Below are 25,033 nucleotides of genomic sequence, written 5' to 3'. Positions count from 1 at the left end.
ACCTGATGTCCAGGGTCCCAGTAACAGGGACACCTACCTTTTCGCTCCATGCCCACAGTCCGACTCCAAGGAAGACAACTCCAGCCAACTGCGGGGAGGGGGGAAAGGAGGGAGAGAGGGAGAGAGAGTTAGTTAGGTCCAAAAGCAGCACCATGAACGTGCTTCTTAGAGGAGCGTCCACACCGCTAGTCAAGGGATGCTCCCGGCTCATATCCATGCAGGCGGCACGGGGGTAAGGCAAGCCCTCCGTCCCTGCAGATGACAGGAACTGCACCCGGGGGCCAACAGATGGCAAGGCATTCTGGCTAACCCGCACCTACCTTCCCTGAACATTTGGACAAACTTCAACCCCAGTAGCCCCTGTGCTCCAGAGACCAGAGGTGAAGATCTCAGAGCAGAGTCTGTCCTGGAAAAACTATGCAGAGACATCGGGCCCTGCCCTGTTTCTTCCACATTCTGAAAGCCCACCAACTCATTTCAATGCACAATCTGGTGTAGAAGACGATGTCGCCCTCTGTGACAGCTCCCCAGGTGCGCTCACAGGTCCCCAGAGCAGGTGAGCCTCTCTCCAGAGGACCAGGCACCGCTGTGGGGGACGCAGAGCCCAGGGGCACAACTGTGCTCCGTGTTATTAGTTACTGGGTTATTCGTTACTGAATTAAAATAGGCCTGTGCTAAACAGTGCATTCACCCCAGAAAGGGAGCACCCCCCAATCCCACCGGGGCTAGGCTGCCTCACGTGTACGAAGAAAGAGCCCCCCCACCCCCCAGGCACCACACAGGTTCCTGAACCAGAGAAGATTTTTCCATATAAAACAAAACACCTGGTCTCTGAAAATTAAGCTGCCTACTTTTCTGCTTAAGTACTTTATGCTGGCATCTGGCTGCCATTCATTATTACCTCACGGTACACAACAGGGCTATGTCTGTCTAGAACCCACCTTTCCGAGGCATATTCTCACACTTTAAGACACTCCTGCCTCCTATGTTCACTGCTGGCCCCAGGAGGCTGGAGTGGGAAGGAGAGGCCCTTTAAAGAAAGCCCCGGGAGGTCTCAACCTCTTTGGAATCACAGACCACCTTCAGAAAATGCTTCCGTGCCCAAGATTCTGGATGGAATTTCAGAGAGTTCACAGGCTCCTCGAGGCTGGGTCCCACAGCAGTCTGTGGGCCCCCTGTGAAGATGCCCTGCCTGGACCTGATCTGTTTTACAAAGCAGAACACAGGCCCCAAGAGGGCCAAGATCAAAACACCACGCAGTGCAGAAGGGCCTAGACCCCACGTCATTCAACTAGTATTGCGTGAGTATATCTTCAGTGCCGGGCACCGTCTCAAGCTCTGGGGCCTGCAGGCAGAGCCCCCCTGCCCGCCTGGGGCTCGCACTCCAGGGAGCGACACACAGTCCTGTGTATACCACACATCGGTTTTTCTACTTTTCAGTCCTCCCAATGAATTAACTAGTTGATGGAATTAACTAGTTCCTTTCCCTCCCCAGTATCTATGCTGCAGGGGCAGACAAGCCCAAAGGTGACCCATCACTGCCCATTGAATGCTGCAGACTTCCCTCCCCGCCATTCCGCCAGGTCCCCAGTGACTGACCCTCTTGCCAGAGCTGGAGGTCAAGTCTTTTTTTTTTTTTTTTTTTTCCACTTTATTTGACCTGACCAGACACACAGCTTCCCTCCTACACTAAGGCACTCAGCTTTGGGGGCACATAGTGCTGTCACTCCTCAGCCTCCCCTGCTGGCTCGTCCTCCTCCAGGAACATCCACACGCTGGCCTCAGTCTGGGCCTCCTTGTCCTCCCCGGCGTCCTCTAGGTGAGGCCATAAGTCACATGGCCTGACATAGCATGTCTACACAGCTGACCCATAAATCCCAATCTCCAGCCATAGCGGCTCCCGGGTCAAATATCCTATGTCCACCTGACTTGTCCACATATGATGGGTGACACTGGCTCTCCCAGCCCCAGCCCCTGCCAACTCTTCCCCTTCTCATTAAATGGTACCACGGCCACCTACTCCGTTGTTTAGATCAGAAAACCTACACCTCTCATGCCTGATGCCTCTTTCTACCCGACTCCCATTCACCCTGCCCTCTGTTGGTTGTACCTTCAAAATACTTAGTGCATCGGACACTCTCTCCCTCTCTGCTCCTACCTGTCCATGCTCCACCCCTGCAGGTCTGGATCCTGCAGGCACCTCCTCACAGGTCCCTAAGCAACTAGAGCAATCCTTTAAAAACATACATCGATGGGGCGCCTGGGTGGCGCAGTCGGTTGAGCGTCCGACTTCAGCCAGGTCACAATCTCGCGGTCCGTGAGTTCGAGCCCCGCGTCGGGCTCTGGGCGGATGGCTCGGAGCCCGGAGCCTGTTTCCGATTCTGTGTCTCCCTCTCTCTCTGACCCTCCCCCGTTCATGCTCTGTCTCTCTCTGTCCCAAAAATAAATAAACGTTGAAAAAAAAAAAAAAAACCATACATCGGGTAACCCCCCTCCTCAAAACTCTCCAACTCACTTCCTTTTACACTTAGAATAAAACTCCTTGCCATGGCCCACCAGGGCCTAGGCAGCCAGGCTTTGGCTCATACAACTCTACTCTCCGGGCCAGCCTGGCATTGTTACTGTTTCTGGAACTCGCCAAACTCGTCCCTTCCCTCAGCCCAGAATGTTCCTCCATGTCCCTTTCGGGCTTCCTCCCTCACTTCACTCAGGTCTCCTCATTTCACCTCCTCAGAGACCGCCCGAGGTGGACAGCTCTCCATCTTTCAGTCCTGACCTCCTTTTCTGCTTGATTTTCTTCACGGCACTTCCCGTGGACCACGTGAGCTGTATGTCTGTCTGTTGTGCCTCTCCCACTTAAGCCCAGAGATGTTTTCTGTTTCGCTCAGGGTTGGATCCCAAGAACTTGGAGAAGGACTTGGCTATGTTAGGTACAGACTAGGCACAAGTGAGTGAGTCGCCAGGGCTCCAAGACCAGGGTGGTCCTTGCCCGCGGTCTCCGGCTCTCCTCCCAGACATGCTCCCGGGTCTAATTCCCTCCAAATGCATTCAGAGCAAATGAGGGTCAAGCAAAAGCCCAGTGTGGCCCAAGTCCATCATCAAGTCCTACAGAGGCATTAGGATCAGGACAGGGCCTGGAGGCTTGTCCTTCCCTACGCCCCTGCCTGGCCGCTTTCCACGACAGCCTGCCTACCACCTGGCACCATGGAGGGCAGTGAGAGAATCCTGCCATCCCCCCTCCCACCCCCGCCAACCCCCAAAGACCTCTGGCTGAGTCATGGCCAGCTCCCTCCACTGAAGCACAGATTTCCTTCTCTCACAACAACTGGGCACTAAGAAAAGGGCTCATGGTTTGTTCCATTCTGTTTTAAAAAAGAACTAAAGTTAACTTGCATCAGAAAGACAGGAGGAACCCGCAGCGTGGTGGGATCACATGTTAGATCATGGGTTATGTGAACACTGGCCCCAGGCAGGAACTTTGGGGGCCGATAGTCATTCTAGAGATGAGGGGACTGACGGAGGACCAGACAGGGGAAGTGGCCTGTCTGGGAGCTCACCCGACAGCCCCGTGGAAGAGCCAGGACAGGACACTGGCCAGCTTAACCCAGCTCCCAACGGGGCCTCTTCTCTGGATCTCTCTGGGGCAGATGGTCCATGGGGCAGGGCTGTTGTCCCTGGCTGCCAACCATCTGGGAGTGACAGTTCAGCTGGGTGCTTTCCAGATTCCGAGTAACCTCCTTTGTCTCTCTTTTATGACCTGATCAAATTCCCTCCCAAAGGATGGGGCCTAATTCCTGCTAAGCCCAAAGGGAGGCCGGCCTTGGACCATGAGGTATGCACACCACTGTGGTCACCATGGCAAGCAGGACCGCTCTTTTCTGTGTTAAACACTTAATATACTGAAAGGGCCCCTTCCACACCCTGTAATACTGGCGCTATTACCCCATCTTTCAAACAGGAAAGCTCAGAGGCAGAACAATTCGGTTCTTTGCCCGAAGTCACAGAGCTGGCTGGTGGCAGGGTTAGAACCAGACCCAGGCGTCTCTGACCCTCCTGCCAGCACGTTATCCCACCGACCCCCAGGCCAGAAACAGCAAGCGGCAGCCAGAGCTTTCCACCACAGGAGCAGGCATGGGGGCCCGATGGCACAGGGGTTCCACAGAAGGGGCTTGGGGCCGTGTAACTCTGAAGCCAACCACCCGTATCCTCGGGTGGTGAGGCTCATTCTGTGTCCCAACTAGAGTGGGTGGGTGGCCGGGGAGCAGGGCCTCTTTGGGTGTCACTGTAAATGCTACAGACCTCTCCACCCTAGGCAAAGCCTCCCCACCCCCCCCCACCCCCCCCCCACGGAATTAGGTGAGGGCACCTCTTGGGGCACTCCTGGGCTGGGAGACACACAGAATCTGCTCACCATGTGAGCAAGCCTGTGGCACCTCACCCAAGCACGTTCAAGTGACAGTGAAAGTGTAGACACCTGGCCAGGCCCGGCTGGACGGGAGGAGGGTGCCAACACCAAGCAGCTCAAAAGCAGCCCCTGATCACCCACAATTTAGCGGCCTTAGCCTCTTGCAAGACTGCATTTCGGTGTGTGTCAACGTACTTAGGCAATTCTTGCAGGTCCAGAGCCCTTTGTGCAGTGAGTTCAAGGCAAACCACCAGCAGCAACGCAACCTTTTCAGGCTCTGCCCACTGGCCTGTGGTTCTTGCAAATCCCCCGGCTGTCAGTAGGCTGACATGCCTACGGGAGTCCTAGAGAAAAACCCAGAAGGACACTGGAGAGGAAGCCAAACTCAAAGCAGACCAGACCAGTGCTGAACAAACAGCACAAGTCAGCTGGTCCTGGTTCTAGTCTCCACTCTGCAACTTCCTGGAGACAGGACTTCATGCCAAGTCCAGGAGCTCTCTGTGCCTATGACTTCCTCTAGAAAATGGGGACAACCCCTTCTGGGTCATAGGAGGGTTCTAAGAATCACACGTGACATGCTCACCCCAGGGCGTGGAGCCAGTCCAAGTGAGCCTGGCCCTCCTGCAGGGGAGGGGAGCAGAGCAGAGGCATGGAGGGGCCTTCCAGATGCCACCAGCCTTTGGACTGAAAGTCTCTGTGCCCAACCCCCAATAGCTCCCAGCTCGAGACTTTGTCCTAAGACAAAGTCCTCCTTTCCAGAGGCATCTCTTTTATTGGGTCTCAGGAGACAACAGTGAATTAGAGTTTAGGGAAACAGGGTCTCCGGAGGCTTTTGAAGCAAGATAAGAAAGAATGATGGAAAGAAAACAGGACAGAGAGTGGAAGAAGCTATAAGAGAATCTCAGCTCTGTTTCTAATTCACCCTGTGGCTTTGAGCAAGCCATCCCTCTCTTGGACCTCAGTTTGCCAATCTGCAAAACCGAGCAGTTGGGAGGCAAATCATCTCCAAAGGCCTGTATACCTTCCGCTGCCTAAGCTTTGCCATCACAAATCATGCCAGGCAGAGACCCGTGGTCCTGGCGCTCTCCAGAACAGGAGATTCTGACCCTAGAGCCGGAGTTCCGAGAACACCAGAGATGTTCCAGTCACTTGAAATGCTAACGATACAAGTTATTGGCCAGAAAGAACGCCAGAGGGCACACATGCTGGGCCCAACCTCACCCTGAGAGCCCAGGTGGCTGAAGGGGAGTCTCAGGATTATCTGTGGGGTTAGGAAGCCTCACCCCTCTAGACTGTAGCCACTCTGAACCATCACCAATGCAGGGGATGCCTCCTTCAAGTAGTCCCACATTCAGAGAGTCTGAACTAAGCCACTTCCCTGTGGGAGTCTGGAAGGTCTGGGAGCCGGAAGGGATGCTGGAGCCCAGCTTCCTCATTACAGAGGGAAACAGAGCCCAGGGCAGGATGGTGCCTTGCGCAGGGTCACACAGCTATCACACACCAGCTTTTCCTCTTGCCGGAAGGGCGGTTCTGAAAAAAAGAAGCATGTGTGCCCTTCCCAGCACAGCCAGCAAACACACGCCAGGGGCCCCAGTGAGAAGTAAGGACTACCCAGAGGACTCCGGGGGCGGTTTCCACAGATGTCTCTGAGTTTCCCGATAACAGACAGCCCACCCCGAGCCCCACCCAGGAATCAGACTGTGTCAAGGTCTTTGAAAGGAATGAAGGAGGAAGGGCAGAGTCATCCAAGGGAGGTTACGGGCAGCTCTCCAGGTAATAGAGAGAAGGAACCCCAGCCCAACCCAGCCTCAGCCTCACCTTCTCCCAAGGTTCTGCCCTTACTGGCACAGTTCAGTGATTAACAGTGGGTAGAAAACCAAAATACTAAGGCCAGCGGTTGACATTTCTGTAAAGGGCCAGATAGTAAATATTTTCAGCCTTGTGCTGGGTGATCTCTGTTTCAACTACTCAACTCTGCTTTTATAGCAGGAAAGGAGCCATAGATAATATGTAAACGAATGGGCAGGGCTGTGTTCCAATTAAGTTGTATGTGCAACAGGCAGGGAGCCAGGCCTGCAAGCCGTAGTCTGCCAAATCCTGCACTAAACTATCACACCAAAACCATCTGGACCTCAAGATGAAAGACAGGATTTCCTTTAGCTCGGCCACACAAACCCCAGAGCATCCTTATAATTCGTGTCCCCAACTTGGGATAGTTTTTATATTACCTGAACAGGTCATAGTAGCCTAAAACTGTAAAAAATCCCAAACGATACAGCCCCACAATGGACTATTATACAACGAGAATCAACGATCTACAACTACATACGACAGTGTGAATGAATCTTACACGCAATATTTAACAAAAAATGTCAGACTCAGAAGATACTACACTGTTAAAGGCGGTGTCACGGACTGAATGTTTGTGTCCCCCAAAATCCAATGTTGATGCCCTAATTCCCAATGTGATGGTAGTTGGAGGTGGGCCTTTGGGAGGTAATTTAGGTTAAATGAGGTCATGAGGATGGGGCCTCCATGATTAGTATCCTTATAAGAGGAAGAGAGACAAGAGCACTCTCTGCCCTGTAGACACAGCAAGAAGGCAGCCGTCGGGAAGCCAGCGAGAAAGCGTTCCCCAGAACCCAACCATACTGTCACCCCAATCTCAGACTTGCAGCCTCCAGAAATGTGAGAGATTAATAAACTTCTGTCATTTAAGTCAGCAAGTTTATGGTATTTTGTAATGGCAGCCTGAGCGGACCAAAACAAGAGGAATGCTTCAGAGGAAAAACATCTAGCATCTGATCAAAAGCTACTAGACAGGAGTGCCTGGCTGCCCCAGTCAGTAGAACGTGCTACTCTCGATCTCAGGGTTGTGATTTCAAGCCCCACATTGGACATGGAGCCTACTTTAAAAAAAAAAAAAAAAAAACAGTACTACACGGGCAAGAAGGGAAAATAAATGTGATCTATAACAAGGAAAAATATTCAGTAACTAGAAAAAGACACAAACATTAGAGGAGATGGAATTAGCTAAGACTTTAAAAACAGATATTTTAGGGGCGCCTGGGTAGCTCAGTCAGTTAAGTATCCGTCTTACGATTTCAGCTCAGGTCACAATCTCACGGTTCCTGAGTTCAAGCCTCGTGTCCAGCTCTAGGCTGGCGGTGCAGAGCCTGCTTGGGATTCTCTCTCTCCCTCTCTCTCTCTCTGCCCTCCCCAACTCATTCTCTCTTGCTCTCTCTCAAAATAAATAAAAACTTGGGCGCCTGGGTGGCGCAGTCGGTTAAGCGTCCGACTTCAGCCAGGTCACGATCTCGCGGTCCGTGAGTTTGAGCCCCGCGTCGGGCTCTGGGCTGATGGCTCAGAGCCTGGAGCCTGCTTCCGATTCTGTGTCTCCCTCTCTCTCTGCCCCTCCCCCGTTCATGCTCTGTCTCTCTCTGTCCCAAAAATAAATAAACGTTGAAAAAAAAAAATTAAAAATAAATAAATAAATAAATAAAAACTTTTAAAAAATCTTTAATAAAAAAATTTTTTAAATAACACAGATATTGTACATATTCTTGAGGACTTAAAGGGAAACATAAACATAATGAGGAAAAGAAATAGAAAACAGAAGATCCAAATGGAACTATTAGAAATAGAAAATACAACACTGGACGTTAAGAATTCACTAGATGGGTTTAATAGCAATTGGACACTATAGAAAAAAGGATGAGTCAATTTAAAGACAAAGCAATAGAAATTATTTGAACTCAGGGGCAGGGGTTGGGGCGGGGCACTGAACAGAGCCTTAGTGACCCATGAGACTATAAGGGGCCTGAGAAGAAAAAGGGGAGAGGTGTGTATTTGAAGAAATAGTGGTCAAAGGAGTCCGAAATCTGATGACAACTATAAACCCACAAATCCCAAAAGCCCAATGAACCTCAAACAGAATAAAGAAAACCACACCAGCCCATATCATAATAAAACCAAAATCCAGGAATAAAGAGAAAACTGTTGAAGTGAGCCAGGAGAGGGAAGAAAGGATACATTCCATACAGAATATGCATATACAAGGTATTTTAACCAACGAAATGAAAACATATCAAAATGTGTGGGATGCAGGGCGCCTGGGTGGCTCAGTCGGTTAAGCGTCCGACTTCAGCTCAGGTCACGATCTCACGATCCAGGAGTTCAAGCCCCGCGTCAGGCTCTGGGCTGATGGCTCAGGGCCTGGAGCCTGCTTCCGATTCTGTGTCTCCCTCTCTCTCTGCCCCTCCCCCGTTCATGTTCTGTCTCTCTCTGTCTCAAAAATAAATAAACGTTAAAAAAAAAAAATTAAAAAAAAAAAAAGAAATGTGTGGGATGCAGAAAACAGAGAGCATCAAATACCTATACTAGGAAAGAAGATCTAAAATCAATGATCTAATCTTCTGCCTTAAGCAGCTAGGAAAAAAAAAAACAACAAAGTAATCTTAAAGTAGGGGAAAGTGAGGAAATAATATAAACAGGAACAGAAATCAATGAAATAGACTGGAAACAGATGGTGGGGATAGCTGCACGGCAAGGTGAATGTACTTAATACCACTATGCATGAAAAAATGATTCCAATGATACATCGTTATATCTGTCTTACTACAATTTGCAAGATAAAATTTTAAATCATTTTTAAAGGGACGCCTGGGTGACTCAGTCGGTTGAGCGTCCGACTTCGGCTCAGGTCATAATCTCGCGGTTCATGGGTTGGAGTCCTACGTTGGGCTCTGTGCTGACAGCTCAGAGCCCGGAGCCTGCTCCAGATTCTGTGTCTCCCTCTCTCTCTACCCCTCCCCCACCTGAGCTCTGTCTCTCAAAAATAAACATTTAAAAAAAATTTTTAATACAATAATTTTAACATCTTTAAAGACATTAATGAAACGAAAAACAGAAGAACAAGGGAGAAACATGACCTAAACTAAAAGAAATCAGATAAGAGAGAGGGTCAATTGTAAGAGGGACAGGAAGCAGATGGACAGTGGCCTGAGGAAGGGGTACAAGGGAAGGACAGCAGAGGAGCACAGAAAAGTTTCTGAAGTGCTAGAAAGGTGTTCTATCTTCGCTGGGATGATGGTGGTTTCATGGAGTATACAGCTGTCAACTCATGGAACTGTACTTGAAGTGAGTAAATACCATTCTATTGAATTTACACCTCAATAAGGGGGATATTTAAAAAGTATTTCTGGGGGGCGCCTGGGTGGCTCAGTCGGTTAAGCGTCCGACTTCGGCTCAGGTCATGATCTCACGGTTCGCGGGTTCGAGCCCCGCGTCAGACTCTGTGCTGACAGCTCGGATCCTGGAGCCTGCTTCGGATTCTGTGTCTCCCTCTGTCTCTGCTCCTCCCCTGCTCTCAACTCTGTCTCTCTCTTTCTCTCAAAAATAAATAAAGATCAAAAAAAAAAATTTTTTTTAAAGTGTCTCTGGGAAAAAAAGAAGGTACAACCAAGATAGGAATAGGGCACTCCCACACACAAGACACGGCAGTAGACTGGGGCATGCCAACTGGGGAAGGATGCCCCTCCATTTACTGGGGAAGGATGCATAGTTATACACACCACCAGCTACCCAGATTTGACACTAACCTGTGAGCACTCAGTAATCATATGTGCTGGGCAATGACCATCGCAGAGCCCCGTGAGCGGCCCTTCCTCAAGCCTCCCACGTGCTCAAGGGAGATCAGGAGCTGAAGCCCTATAGGGAGTAAGCATCAGGGTGTTCTAGTGGAATCTCTGATTAAGCAATCTTGCCCTCTGACTTGGCAAGTGCAAATGTAGAAAAATACACACTCACACACCCCATGTGCCAAGAGATAAGGCAGTCTATTTCCTATGAATTGGGGCAGCCCTTCGAGAGAAGTAATTTTGACAGTATAAATATGTCAGTCAGGTCAAAACAGCATACACACCTTCTGACCCATTTAATCTCACTCCTGGGAATCTATCCCAGCAAATAATTTCCCTGTCTTGCCCAAAGGGAGGAATCTGTATTACACTAACCAGTCACTGCATCCTTATCTAGGATAGTAAAAAAAAAAAAAAAAAAAATTGGAAACAACCGAAATGTCCAATATGGGAATTTCCAAAAATACAATCAAGAAGACTCTGTGGCGACCTAGAATGTTCTAGGCTAGCTGATGCTGACGTGAAAACGCTGACCTCACGACTACAAGGATTCTCTCACAAAGATGGGAGACCACGTGCAACTGAAGACAGAACGGAGCCTGAGGAGGGAACTCGGTGAAGCGGGGGTGCCTTGGGTAAGCTTCTAGAATTTCCATGCGATTACAAAAGTTTGTTAAATAAAACTTGAAGAGAAAAAAGGTACCACTTCTCAGGAGTGGAAGTGAAAATACACTACACATATTATTAAAACACTAGACTTTCCTTTTTTTTAAATTAACGTACTTATTTTTGAGAGAGAGAGAAAGCGCAAGGGGAGGAGGGGCAGAGAGAGGGAGAGGGAGAATCCCAAGCAGGTTCTACACCGTTGGCACAGAGCCCGACGTGGGGCTAGAACCCACAAACTGTGAGATCATGACCCGAGTCAAAGTCGGACGCTTACCCAACTGAGCCACCCAGGTGCCCCTGGACTTCCCTTTTTGATTGACCTAATCACCCAGAGACAGAAGCAGAGAAACCACATGGACACCAGGGGTCAAGCCTTGGGGTCTGGTGTTACATGGACAGAGTTCAGCTCAAATAAGGGCAACTCTCTGTCAGTCAGAGGGATCCAGAGACATTAGCTCTGCAGGATGTGGGGAGTCCGCTATCAAAGGAGGAGCGCAGTCAAGTCCAGACACAGAGAAGACAACCCTCCACCCACACAGATGCTGGGGGAGGGGGAGGGAGCTGCCGGCTCAGTCCTTCCCCAGCAGACTCGCTTGGCCTCTCTCAGGTAGGGTGACCGCACATCCTGGTTTGCCTGGGACAGTCCTGAGATACATCCGAGATACGTCTGAGAACTCTTAATAAGCTCTCTTTCACTCTTAAAAAGTTTCCCGACTCCAGCCATAAATTACATATTCACCCGCGTCAGGGGAGGCCTTTGTCACTTTGAAGGAAGGCACCTGAAGCCACTCTGGTCACAGCACAGATGCCCACGACTCTCCTCTCACCTAGAAACAGGCTGCCCATTGGGCTCGAAGGCCAATTCCCGCACTTCGCAAGCAGGGAAGCTGCGGCCCAGACCTGCCCGAGTCGCTACGGCGGCCAGTGGCAGGGGGACTCTCTGGCCCGTGTAACACAGGCTTATTGTCTGTGCCACAAGGGGCCTCAGTTCTCCACTTTTAATCCATCTCTGAAATAGATCCAGGCAGGGGCTTTATCTGAACCTCTGCAGATTGAACTCAATGCTGTGGTGGGAAGCAATCCTGGGGTTGCAGACATCATCTGAATGATTCCCTCCAGAGGATTCACTCAGCAAAACCAAGAGAGCTCAAATTCTTTTTGGAACCAGGTGGGGTGAGAACAAAGAAAAGGGCTCTATCCGGTGCCGCCTCCAGGGTCTACCTGACCCAGCTGCCCCTCCCCTGCAAGTCAAAGGAGACTGCTTTTTCATCTGAATTGGGGCCAAGTATACGCAATATAAAACGTAAACTCCGCAACCATTCGTAAAAGTAGGGCTCAGTGGCGCTCAGTACACAGTGTTGTGCACTGTGCATTGCCTCCGCCTAACAAAACCGGCGCTCGGTCCCTACTCAACCCTAACGCCCCACTCTCCCCTCCCCGGCCCCTGGCCGCCACCATTCTCCTTTCCATCCTGAAGCCTCTGACTACAAGGTTCTGCACATAGGTGGGATCATACAGTATTTGTCCCTTTGTGACGGGCTTATTTCACTTGGCGTATGTCCTCGAACTCACCCATGTGGTGGCGTGCGTCAGAATTTCCTTCCTTTTCAAAGGCTGAAAAATATTCCATTGCACATACGGAGCACATTTTGTTGATTCACTCATCTGTCGGTAGACGTCTCTACCGAGACGCTTTTGCTCGGTGGAAGCAAAAGATAGTTGCTTCTATCTTTTGGCCGTTGTGAAGAACGCTGCTATGAACACACGTGTGCAAATAGCTCTCTGAGACTCTGCTTTCAATTCCAAGTGCGGAATTGCTGGATCCTACGGTACTTCTATTGTTCACACTATGAGGAACCTCCCTACTGTTTCCCAGAGTGGCTACACCAGTTTGCATTCCCACCAACAGTGCACGAGACTTCCAATTTCTCCACATCCTCGGCGACATCTGCCACTTTGGGGTGTGTGTGTGTGTGAGAATAACAGCCATCCTAATGGGTGTAATTTGGTATCTCCTTGAGGTTTTGATTTGCATTCTCTTAAGTCAGAGTGATATTCTGCACTTGAAACAGGTCTCACTAATACAAGCAAAGAATGACTATGATTAAAAAAAAAAAAGAAGGGGCGCCTGGGTGGCGCAGTCGGTTAAGCGTCCGACTTCAGCCAGGTCACGATCTCGCGGTCCGTGAGTTCGAGCCCCGCATCAGGCTCTGGGCTGATGGCTCGGAGCCTGGAGCCTGTTTCCGATTCTGTGTCTCCCTCTCTCTCTCTCTGCCCCTCCCCCGTTCATGCTCTGTCTCTCACTGTCCCAAAAATAAATAAAAAACGTTGAAAAAAAAAAATTTAAAAAAAAAAAAAAAAGAAAAAGGAAAAGAAAAAGGTAGAGGGGCACCTGGCTGGGTCAGTCACTAGCGCATGCAACTCTTGATCTCAGGGTCATGAGTAGAGCCCCTATTGGGCATGGGGCCTACTTAAAAATAATTAATACGTACATACATACAATTTTTTTTTTTTTTTTTTTAAGTAGAAAGTGCTAGTGTCCTTGAATGCTGCACTGTTTCCCGGACAGCCCCGTGAGAAGAACCGCATGAGGCCCAACCCCATGCTCACTCTGTACACACACATCAGCTCCGTCCACATTTCTCACCCCAAGCGAATATTAATGGTCCCTTGGGGAAAAAATCTCAGTCCCGAACTGTAGGTAGGGAGCTTTAAAAAAAAAAAAACAAAAAACAAAAAACCCTGTTCAACTGTTACAGGTGTGTGTTAGTACACAAGTAATTCTGAACGGGGCCAAGTGCCCAATAAAACCTTGTGTTCGTTCCAGCACCTAGAATCGGGCACGGAAATGACAGGTTGCTTCTGCATATCTGAACCTGCCTGCTGGGCCCAGGTCTGCCAGCAAAGCCGTAGTCCCGTCCCGCTGTGCACTGCGAATTCATCGAAACAAAACAAATACAAAAACACTCTGTGCAAAACAACCTATGCTTTGCTTCAAAATAATCGAGGGTGACAGGGGAGGATATAAATTTTCAAAGACTGGCTAATGAGTTGGTAACTGTTGAAGCCACGTGATGGGAACATGGAGGTTTGTCAGACTGTTCAATTTTGGTATTTGCTCTATGTAAAAAAAGAATACTTTCTCAGAGTCTCTGAGGAGGTAAAGCTTGGCATTGGGTTTTACACATTTTCGGCAACCTCGGGAGGCAGGCAGCAGGCCTGTGCCATTGATATTTCACAATGAAAACGCGAAGACTACTCAGTATCACTCAGAGCGGGTCAGAGTCCAGACTGGCACCAGGGTGCCCCCCGCTGAACCCACCATGCTCTTCCCTGAAGGCTCTGCGCCCCACTTCTCAGGCCTCACCCCACACTTAAGCTCCTGTGCAGGAGACAGGAGATGACTGCTAGGGACCCAGCAGGGAGGCGTCTGGCCACCCTCGCACTTTCCCAGCCAAGCTCTCTCGTGCCTCGTTTTCCTGGCTGTTCCTTTTTGTCCCCTCCTGTTCTGCCCCAGTGCACACTAACTGAGAAACAGACTCTCGGCCACACATCGGCAATCCTGCAGAACGCCGATAACACTGCAGCCCTTTTCAATCAAGCAGAGTACAACTCGGAATTCATGAACTCCCCTATTCGAATCTGGGGCTGCCGAGGTGTTACTGGGAAAGTTGGTAAAGCTTCCCAAGAGCCAAGAGTCGGTTCCGAAAAGAAAGGTGAAGAAACGGGGCATTAGCGGGCCCTCAGTTACAGCAGCGGGAAGTTTCGCTCTAGCTGAAAAGTTCAGGATGACCTTCAAAGGTCAAGGCGCCAGACCAAGCAAGCACAGCCTGGGGGTGGGAGAGAACAACACGGACCACTGGGCGTACAAGTGTCCAAAGTGTCAGACTGCCTGTCTGCCACCTGGCCCTCCACCATACACCTGGCCTGTGGGTGGGGCCTCCGGGTGGGGCCAGGTCGGGAGCCGTGCAGATCCAGGAAGCCACACACTGCGACGATGAGGCAGCCTCCGTCCTCCCATCAGGAGAAGCCCAAAGGAAACCCATCGAATGTCCTGTATTGCCTTATTTCGAGGAAAATGACAAAGTTGCCGGAGACAGACAGGCTGAGCACAAAGACGTGGGGTAAACAGCCACACCACTGAATCCCACCCTGTTTCTCCAGGACAGGCACACACAAAAAACCCCAAAACTTTGAGATAAACCATTAGGAGATGATGCTATAATATCAAGGGTGAAAGCTGGAAAGTCTTAACGCAAGTCTGCCTTGTTCTCAAGAGTTCGAGTCCAAACAGGGCATGCCAGAAATCCACAGGAGAGGCAAAATGTGGCATCACGGCCACTCATTCTGTCCCTCCCTCTGCACATGCCCCCACCCAGATACTGATAAGCAATGCTTGCTTAAGGTGTTCGATCGCGTCCCCGCACCCACCTACATAGACTCAGTGTCCGCTTCTCCTGGACCTATCCCCCTGGTGACACACACATGCTAGGATACCTCCCGTAATGCCTTGACCATCTCCAGCTAGTGCTCGATTTTTCTGCTCTTCTTTAGGGCAGAGCCCGTGAAAGATCTGTCATGAGTCATAGTCTCCACTGCCCCACGTCCCCCTGGCTCCTTGGCCAGCTCCAGGTGGGTTTCCATCCCCCAGAGCACACAGCAGGTCTGGTCCAGGTCACCAACAATGTCCACTTTGTCAAGGCCAATGCCAATTTTCTGTCCTCATCCTACGTCACGCCCCTGTGGCACAGCTGACTATTCCTCTGTCCTTGAGAGGCTTCTATGATACAAAGTCTCCTGTCCACCCACTCACAGCCAACTCTGGAGCCGACTTTCCTCTTCAGGGTCCCCTCTAGCACCCCAGGACTTGACCTTCACACCCCTCCCTCCTCTTCTCAGTCAGCACACTCTCCCTCAAAGACCTCATCTAGCGCCCCTGCCACCACCCCGATGGTAGCGAAGTCTTTCATCTCTAGGGTGGCCGCAGACAGGAAACGAACATCTCCATGTGGCTAAGAGACCATTCTCCCTCTTCTGTCCCAAAATTCTATCTCAGAACATGAGACCCCCATCCATCCCTTCACTCTGCAGAACCATTCCAAAATCAGATCCAACTTATAACCTCAGAGTTACTGAAAGTAGAAAATAATTCCAACTCCTTACTGACAACTGTAAGGTCCTACATGCCCCGGCTCCTTCATGACTCTGTCCTCCCTCGTGTCCCCTTCTCCCTTGTACTCGCTGAGCTCCAGCCACAAGGCCCAAGTCCCTTGCCCCTGCCAAGTGCAGTCCTGCCTCAGGGCCTTTGCAAATGCTGCTCTTCTTGCCTATAGCTTTCTTCCCAGACCCCCACCGGCTGCCTCTTCACTCGTACTCTGGTCTCAGTCCTTAAGTCACCTCCTCAGAATGCCCTTCCCTGACCACCCTAGCCAAGGAGCTCCCTACTCTGTTGCTCAGTAGGCTACTGCCATTACGGGTTACACACAAGCACCACAAGGAACAGGGCTTTATTGCCTGCGTCCACTCTTACCTCCCAGAGCCTAGAACAGGGCCTGGCCCACAGTCAAAAGGGCACTAAGTGCCCTGCTACCGACGTTTCATGGGGCTCATTCCCAGGCAGGGAAGCGGGAAGACAGACATGCGTGTGGGCCAGAGTTTCAAACGTTCCTAAACCTCCAAGGCTCAGGTAGGGGCCCACGAACCTGGTTTTCAATCACCTTGGCCTTCCCTGTCACTGTACTTAACAGTCTGTTTTATAATGGACTTGTCGCTGGTTCTGCCGGCGGCCGGGGAGGGGGGGCAGGGCTCATTAACCCTGCCCACCTTCTCCTGCACAGCCTCACAGGGGGCCTGGCAAATCAACGGTTTGTGAAGAATCACGATCTACTGAATAAAAGACTAAGCGGCCGCTCTCGATAACTCACCCAGAAGACGATGTTGTAGCTGAAAAGGAGGTACTTATACCAGCAGCTGACCTCGGCGTTAGAGTATCTATAATAGTGCATCTTCCGAGAGGCGGGATCTGTGGACAGACATGGGAGCGATGAGACAACAGGGTCACTTACAATAACATCTCCCCCAAACCTGCTCCCCAAGAAAGAGCAAAGGTGAGGCTCATGCACAGACTCCAGAGATCTACCCAAACTGTCTCCCCGTGTTCGTGCACGGGTTCAGGCTTCAGTTTACTCTCAATGCCAGCTGTAGACTGGGCAACAACCACATTCCTTCAACTCTCCAAAAACAGCCCCAAAAAGAAGAAGAGATTTCTGAAAGAACGCGGAATGTCGGTGTTCAAAGTGTCCCCTAATTCCAGGCCTTCCCAAACATCTATCTCATCTCTCCATTGGGTGTTGCTGGTTCCACTGCTTGGCAGAGGAAACACGAGTTAGGAAGGAAGGTTGTGGGACTTGCCCAAGGATAAGACAAAAAAACCCGACAGGGCCCAGGATCTGAACCCAGGACAGCGGGGTCCCCAGTCCACGTCCTCTCCACCTACCACTACCCGCGGCAGAGGGGCCAGCAGTAGAGGGAGTCACCAAAGAAACGGGGGCACGGAGAGGCACGTCTGGGAAGGAGAGATGAAAGGCAGGCATGATCTAACCGAGGCCAGTAAAGACGCCAGAATTAAGGCTCCATATTCGTTCATCCAACATTTTCTGAGATGTCTTCCCAAGCTCTGTCTTCACAGAGGTGAGGAAGGTGGAGAGACCCCAGGAGCATACAGCAGCCAGCATTCACCCATGCCTGTCTCCCCTCCCTCGCCTGCTTAACCTGCCCTGCAACTCGCCCACCACCGTTTTGGCCTCCAGAGGCTGTGGGTAAAAGCTCAGACTCCAGAATGCTCTGCGAACTGCACAGAGGGTGAAGTGGGGGGCACTCTTTTTCTTTTTCATCTGTGTTCATCCCCCAAAGCCCCTCAGAGAATCCTACAAAAAGGAAGGTGCCCTCAAAAGGGAAATCTCAGGACCTGGCCCGCCTTTACCTGATGGGGAAGGTGGGGGGGGGGGGGGGGGGCGGGGGTGGGGAGTCTCAAGCTGACCCTCAGGAGGCAGGATCCAGGGTTCACCCCCAGGCCCCAGTTCACCTCCTACTTCCTGGGGTGAGGGGAGGGGCACATCATAACAGGGCCCAAGGCAAAAACAAACAAGGCTACTCCAGCAGTGAGGAGACAACCCACTCACAACTGCCGGGAAGAATCCAGCTACTGCCGCCTTGCCGAGGAGTGGCTGCTGCAAAATCCCTTCCTGGGCCTCAGTGGCCTGGCCACGGGGCTCATAATGTTCTGAGAAAGTGGTGCCAAGCAGGGACATGAAAACCACAGCCCTCTGGAGATGAGTGCTGTGCCGGCTCAACCCTCCTGGCCACAGAGCAGAATCAACAGGCACCGAAGCCTGGACACCACGGTCTGCTCACCTCCTCCCTCCGGGAGGGATGGGTGGGTCTGGCCGGTCGGGCCTCAAATACCAGCCAGGAAGGGGACAGCAACCCGGCAGCCCCCTGTCCCCACCGTCAGAGCCGCGCTTGCACAAAACTCCCCTCCGAGGATGAGGATGAATGTGATCCCAGGTACCGAAGGACACCGCTGGGGACAGGGCACACAGGAGGCCTGAACGCAGCCTGGGCCACGCAGGGCAGCTACAAGACCACCGGGGGCTCTCAGGCCAAGACTCCTTCCTTCTGCAATGAGACCCGACCCTGGGCAAGTTCCTGTCCTCTCAAGGCCTCAGCATCCTAAACTGAAACTGATCCCTGATGTCACTGGTGTTGAGGGACCCAGCTGACAGCATCAAACGACTTATCCTAAACACAGATCTCAAGGCCTTACCCTCTGCACGTTCTGATAAGTGGGGCTAGGCTGGGGCCCAGAATCTGCATGTTTGACAACTTCTGACTCGCCTAATGTACTAAGTATCAGCCCGGGCACCATGGACTGCGGTCCCTCTGGGGATCCTACAAAGGCAGAAGGACCCTGCTAGCTGTAGGGACACAGGACAGACTAGGGCTATGGTAGTGACGGCTCTTGGTAGGCAACTAACAAAAAGGGAACCAACATTCACCCATTTGTGTTTCACAGATTACAAAAACCTCAAAGCGCTAAGTTTTCGTCCGACTTCAGATGACTGGCTTCATGCATATAGAAAAAAAAAACAAACTTTTTTTTAATCTAAATCTCAGGTAAGTTCCTCACAGTGAAACAGTCAACTTGGCTGAAAATGCCCCAGAAGGCAGGAAAATGTTCGAAACGATAGAAACCCTATTTCTGTTTATGGACAAGACAAGCCTGCTCCTTAGAACTGTCAAATACAGCCCCCTCTTCTTCGTGGTTCCTAGAGACGCCTGGAAGGTGGATGGCCATATGCTCCATAGAACGGAACCCCAGAGACTGGGGAGGGCTACTCAGGCATGGTACCCAAAAGTTCAGGAGTCCTCGAGAGTATTCCTTGGACACCAAGGAGGGTGGTCAGAGAGAGGGAGACACAGAATCCGAAGCAGGCTCCAGGCTCTGAGCTGTCAGCTGTCAGCTTTAACCCAACCACGGTAAAGCTCTCGCTCAAAAGCTTTGGAGCAGTAAACAAAGCCAGTCCCCCTTCTTCCTCCACAAAGAAACCAGCTAATTAGCACAAGTCTGCATGTTTTCCAAGGTAGTGGCGGCCTCATCCCTGCCCTCTGCTTGGGGCCTTTGGGAAATGATTACTCTGAGGTGAAACAGAACTCTCAGCCTGGAGCTCCCTGTTCTTCAGCTCTGGCCGGTTAAGCATGACGAACATAGAAAGGCCACAGGAGGGGCGCCTGGGTGGTTCCGTCAGTTAAGCGTCCAACTTCAGTTCAGGTCATGATCTCATGGTCCGTGAGTTCGAGCCCCGTGTCGGGCTCTGTGCTGACAGCTCAGAGCCTAGAGCCTGGAGCCTGCTTCCGATTCTGTGTCTCCCTCTCTCTCTGACCCTCCCCCATTTATGCTCTGTCTCTCTCTCAAAAATAAATAAACATTTAAAAAAAAAAAAAAAAAAAAAGAAAGGCTACAGGAATTCATAACCACGCAGGCCCCAAAGGGGAGAGTTCTCTGCAGGGCACCTGGCCTTCCTCACCACAGGTTTTACCCTCTTTCACTGTGGCCCCCGAAGGCCTCACTCCACAAAGACACACAGGCAACCGGAAAAAGCTCTGCTTTCACAGACGTCAGGGTCCAATCCCACACCCAGAGAGTCTCAACAACCATGACATCAACTCCAAGCCTGTACCTTCCTGGAGACTCAGACCCTTGGAACTGCACTAGCCAGGTCCACACCGGGGAAGGACTAGGAAACCCCTGATCACCCATGACACCGTGCACCACACTCAGACACGTCCCCTAAATGCCTGTCATGCACGACCCATTGCACCACTTTTGTTGGACCAAGATAACCCTGTGAGGTCTAGGCGTGGGGATGTCCCAATGACACTATTTCCCCATCCAACTCACAAAAGAGGAAACTGTTGAGGGGAAACATTTCAGTCTTTTGTCACCCACTTGTTTATTCCTCCCCGTGGGAAGAAAAGGCACTCAAGTAACCACAGGCGGGGAGAGTGACCCCACTTCCCCACCCCCAGGGAGCCTAAGGAGCAGAAAGAAAGGCTGCCCCTCTCTCTCTCTCTCTCTCTGTCTCTCTCTCGCACTGCAATCTGCCCTGCTGGCCTCCGGCTGTAGAAGCAGGTCCCTAACGTCACTGTCACCAAAGATCTTTGAATGTAAACCAAAGGAGGTAAAGGGAAGATCTGTGTGGACCCCAGTCCAAGCCACGCCTCCAACACAAGGCCCTGGGGCCCTCAGTTTGGGGAACGAAGCCAATGTTGAGCTCCAGTGGGTCTGGTTCAGCCGCTTCACAGCCTCAACGCCCTGGCCACCCCACCTGAGTGTTACCCACGCTGACACAGCACCCCGAGATGGTGACAAAGGCACTGGTGCCGAAACTAAAGCCCAGAGCTGACCCAACATGCAGCCAAATGACCCCGAAGTAACCGTGGTCCCTGACAGCTCATCTTTATTTGCTAAACCAAGTCATATCAGAGGAAGGCAGAACTCCACTCTCTACCGACTAAGGAACTTAATTAAAACCAATACCATTGAGGGACGCCTGCTGGCAAAGCCTGTAGAACATGCAACTCTTGATCTTGGGATTGTAGGTTCGAGCCCTATGTCGGGGGTAGACATTACTTAAAAATAAAGTCTTCAGGGGCGCCTGAGTGGCTCAGTCGGTTAAGCGTCCGACTTCGGCTCAGGTCATGACCGCATAGTTCGTGAGTTCGAGTGCCACGTCGGGCTCTGTGCTGATGGCTTGGAGCCTGGAGCCTGCCTGAAATTCTGTGTCTCCCTCTCTTTGCTCCTCCCCTGTGTGCACTCTGTCTCTCTCTCTCTCTCAAAAATAAACATTAAAAAAAAATTTTTTTTAAGTGAAACATAAATAATGTTTTCGGCAGCCGCAGCAATTATGACAAAGGGTAAAAAATCTACAATGTCTAAAAATCCATACTCAAAAGACTCCAGTTTTAGACACAAGGACAAAAGAGACGGACATTAAATGAAAGGGAAGGACAATATAATGAACAGATGAGAAAATGTTCAACATCACTGGAAATGAAACCTAACGACGATCCAGAGATGCTATCTCCTGTTACACTTTTTAATTTGACAAAATAACCACGTAGCTACTGCTGGCAAGCCCGTGATGAGGATGCCAAGTCCATGATGAGGATGCCAAGTTCACACCTTGCTGGCAGCAGAGTAAATTGTTACCACTCTTTGGTAAGCAATATGGTTACAGACACTCAAAACCAAAAAAAGAAAAAAAAAGAAAAGAAAAAGAAAGTCATACCCTTAATCCAATAAAGTCATGACTAAGAATCTGCCTCCAGAAAATAAACCAACAAAAGAAAAAGAATATGCATTAAGTATGAAATCTGAACATCATGGTTTGCAATTACAGAACAATTTGTAAGCATGTGGTCGAAGGCCAAAATGGAATATAAAAGTGTGGAAATGGTTGCATGGGGGGGTAGACTGCTAAGTGATTTTCTAGAAACGTTTCCACTGTTGCACTTAACCATTACCACCTCTGCATTATAAATGTAAATTGGCCATTGCTGGGGGGAGGATGTGCCAACCTCCAAGGATGTTGGCCCCCCCAATGTGATGACCTCTACGGTCCTTGTAGACAGGGCTTGTCTACTTTGGGATTCTTTTCAGCCTGTAAGATTCCTTCCTTCTCCCTCTCCCCGTCTTATTGTTAATTTAAAAAAGTAGCACGTGCTCCACTGTAAAATACGTGAGGAGCTCAGACGTATGAGGAGTAAACGGGCAATGAGAAACCAGCAGACGATGGCTTTCACATTTTCACCATGACCCACGGTAAGAAACACATGAACAAAATCAAGCCAGTGCACACATATTCATGTGCACAGCTGAGCTTCGTGAAAAAATACCTCCCTTTTTGTGCCCCATGCATTCTAGATTTGGGGTTTCAAGTTTGTTTGTTTTTTTCAAAATCATGCCTGCACAGAATCCAAGAAGCAACTACCATACACGTTGTGTTGAGAAAAAGCAGCTCGTAGGCCCTTCCCCCTTCCAAGGGACCCTTTCAACTTTCCAGCTGATCTTGATAGCTATACCCCGAATAGGTCTTAGAAATGTCCATATGTAACACGCTTGTGTTACTATTCCTTGGCTTTTCAGTTTTAGGTATTACCTACCTACTTCCTACCCTGGAAGGTGACGATGTAACTTTTTTCTTCATGTTTATTTTTGTGTGAGAGAGTGAGCACATATGTACTGTATGCACACACACACACACACACACACACAGAGAGGGGGACAAAGGATCGGACACAGGCTCCACGCTGTCAGCAGGGAGCCTATGCTGGTTGGAACTCACGAATCGTGACATCATGACGTGAGCTGAAGTCAGATGCTTAACCGATGAAGCCACCCAGGCACCCCACTCTATTTACTCCTAGAGAAACCACTTGCCCCCCACCAAGCTCCCTCATCCTTCTCCTTTCCTGTATCTCCACTCCAATTACAGTTAAACTCTAGCAATGGCTAGAGTGACTTTCAGAGTTTACATTATCATGACCACTTCTAACATCAGGGAGAGCCATATAAATCATAATTACTTTTCCTGCACAACTTTTTGTTCTCTGGAGTTAACGATTCTCTAATTTTTCTGTTTGCTTAATTTCCTATAAATTTATCCATAGTCAACCCCAAATTCAATGCCAGTTGTCCAAGTCTCCTCTCAGTAAGTTCACTAACAGCAGATGTTCTGTTTGTATTTCTTCTTCCAGAAGAAAACTCTCCTGGAGCTTACGGAGCTGCTTCGATCTGGACTGGTACCCAGAATTCCCTTTACCTCAATTTGGGACACAGCCCACGAGAAATCCAGTCTTTGCTCACCTTGGTGGAGAAAACTTTCAGTGCAAAAGGCAAGTTTTTTGAACCCTATATATCTGAAAACAGGTTTATCCTACCTTCACTCTTGAACAAAAGCATGTGAACGGAATTGGGAATCAATTTCACAGAGAATGACAAGGCATCACTCTACATCTTCTACATTCCAGCATATTGAGAAGCCGTGAAGCCACTCAGGTTCCCCATCTATGTGTCTGATGCATTTCTTTCTCTGTATGAAATTGTAGGATCATCCCTTTCTCCCCAGCATACTGAAATTTCAGGGTACTGGTCTGGGTTCACCTTCACCCACTTGGTTCAACATCCAAGGAGTCCTTCCAATATGGAAACCAATATCCGCCTAGGAAATTTTTTTTCTTGATGATTTTCCCATTCTTACTTTTTTTTTTTTCTCTGTTGTCTCTCTCTCTGTAACTCCTATTGGTGGATACAGAAACCCTGCATGATCCTTCGCTCTGTTATCCATCTCTTCATCTTTTTTGTTTTCTGGAAGAACTCCTTCAACTTTATTCTCTAATTGTTCTGATATTTTTGTCCTGCCCTCATTTTTTAAACTTTTAATAATTTTGTTTTCAAAATATTTTTTGTAGCAGCCTGTTCTTACTTCATGGATACAAAATTTCTCTGATCTCTGAGAAAATGTCTAATTTTTTTCAAAATGTTCTTCCCTCTAAATAGCATGTTTCTTCCAAGTGGCCTTTTTTTTTTCCTATTTGTTTTGCTTCCTTTCTCGTTAGGCACCTTCTTCAGATGTTAATAATCCTTAGTAATCCTCATGAGGAAGAGTAAATACCTAAAAACTAACTGGAAGCACTGAGTCCTGGGGCAGGTGAGTTTTCGTGAAGATGATCGGGCTGGGCCATTTGCTGGGGAAACCTTGTTGTTGGCATCGTTAATTCTTTCCTCTGCAGCCAGTCAGGTTCTCCAGTGAGGTCTCTTGTAAGCTCCTACCTGGAAGGAAGGGGGCTGGCTGTCATCAGTGTTTGAGAAGCCAAATGGAAGTAGAAGGCTGGGGAATGAATGTGGTCTCCATATGCACCTCCAGGAATACCTGGGGTTTCACAGGTCCCTGGTTTTTTCTTTTGCAGAATAAATCCCCAATGTCCAGCAAAAGGGAAGAGGGCATCATCAAGCATCACGGAGGAAGGAAAGCAATCCAGGTATCCAACCACATCAGCCGCTTTCAAAGAATTCTTACATTTAGCCACCTCAGATGCTCCTCTGCACCACGCCCAAAAATAACAATGTGGGTGGTGACACCAACTTCTCTCATTATTTTTTAACTTTTTTAATGTTTGTTTATTTTTGAGAGACAGAGGGCACGTGCCAGTGCCAGCTGGGGAGGGGTAGAGAGGCAGGGAGAGGGAGAGGGAGAGGGAGAGGGGGAGAGAGAGAGAGAGAAAGAGAGAGAGAGAGAGAAAGAGAGAGAGAGAGAGAGAGAGAGAATCCCAAGCAAGCCCAACACTATCAACACAAAAGCCCAGCTCGGGCCTCAAATTCACGAACCATGAGACCATAACCAGAGCCAAAATCAAGAGTCAGGCACTTAACCAACTGAGCCACCCAGGTGCCCCCCAACTTCTCTATTTTAAACTGGGTCACTCATCCATCACTGGCTTGCAAATTGTTTCTTGTTTCCTTTCCCATCCCCCCATCCTCATACAAATTCCTTTTTAAAAATCCCCTTGAGAGCGCCTGGGTGGCTCAGTCGGTTAAGCTTCCGACTTCAGCTCAGGTCATGATCTCACAGTCTGTGGGTTCAAGCCCTGCATCGGGCTCTGTGCTGACAGCTCAGAGCCTGGAGCCTGCTTCCGATTCTGTCTCTCTCTCTGCCCCTCCCCTGCTCATGCTCTGTCTCTCTCTGTCGCAAAAATAAATAAA

At 49.9% G+C, this 25,033-nt stretch overlaps 1 protein-coding gene across 2 annotated transcripts in view; it reads right to left on the bottom strand.

Annotated features, from left to right (window-relative positions):
- TSPAN14 (tetraspanin 14) overlaps nt 1–25,033 on the bottom strand; it is a 57,462-nt gene that overhangs the window by 12,125 nt on the left and 20,304 nt on the right. For both annotated transcript variants that reach the window (XM_043596732.1, XM_043596733.1), the window contains exons 2-3: nt 16,635–16,732; nt 38–88 (exon numbers count right to left, since the gene is read on the bottom strand). In XM_043596732.1, coding sequence (XP_043452667.1) covers nt 38–88; nt 16,635–16,715 — 132 coding nt within the window. In that variant the 5' untranslated portion in view covers nt 16,716–16,732. The remainder of the gene's footprint in view (nt 1–37; nt 89–16,634; nt 16,733–25,033) is intronic.

Source organism: Prionailurus bengalensis, chromosome D2 (genome assembly GCF_016509475.1).
Source record: "Prionailurus bengalensis isolate Pbe53 chromosome D2, Fcat_Pben_1.1_paternal_pri, whole genome shotgun sequence".
Classification (NCBI taxonomy): domain Eukaryota; kingdom Metazoa; phylum Chordata; class Mammalia; order Carnivora; family Felidae; genus Prionailurus; species Prionailurus bengalensis.
Note: the sequence above shows the minus strand (reverse complement) of the source record. Positions and strands in the feature narration are given on the sequence as shown.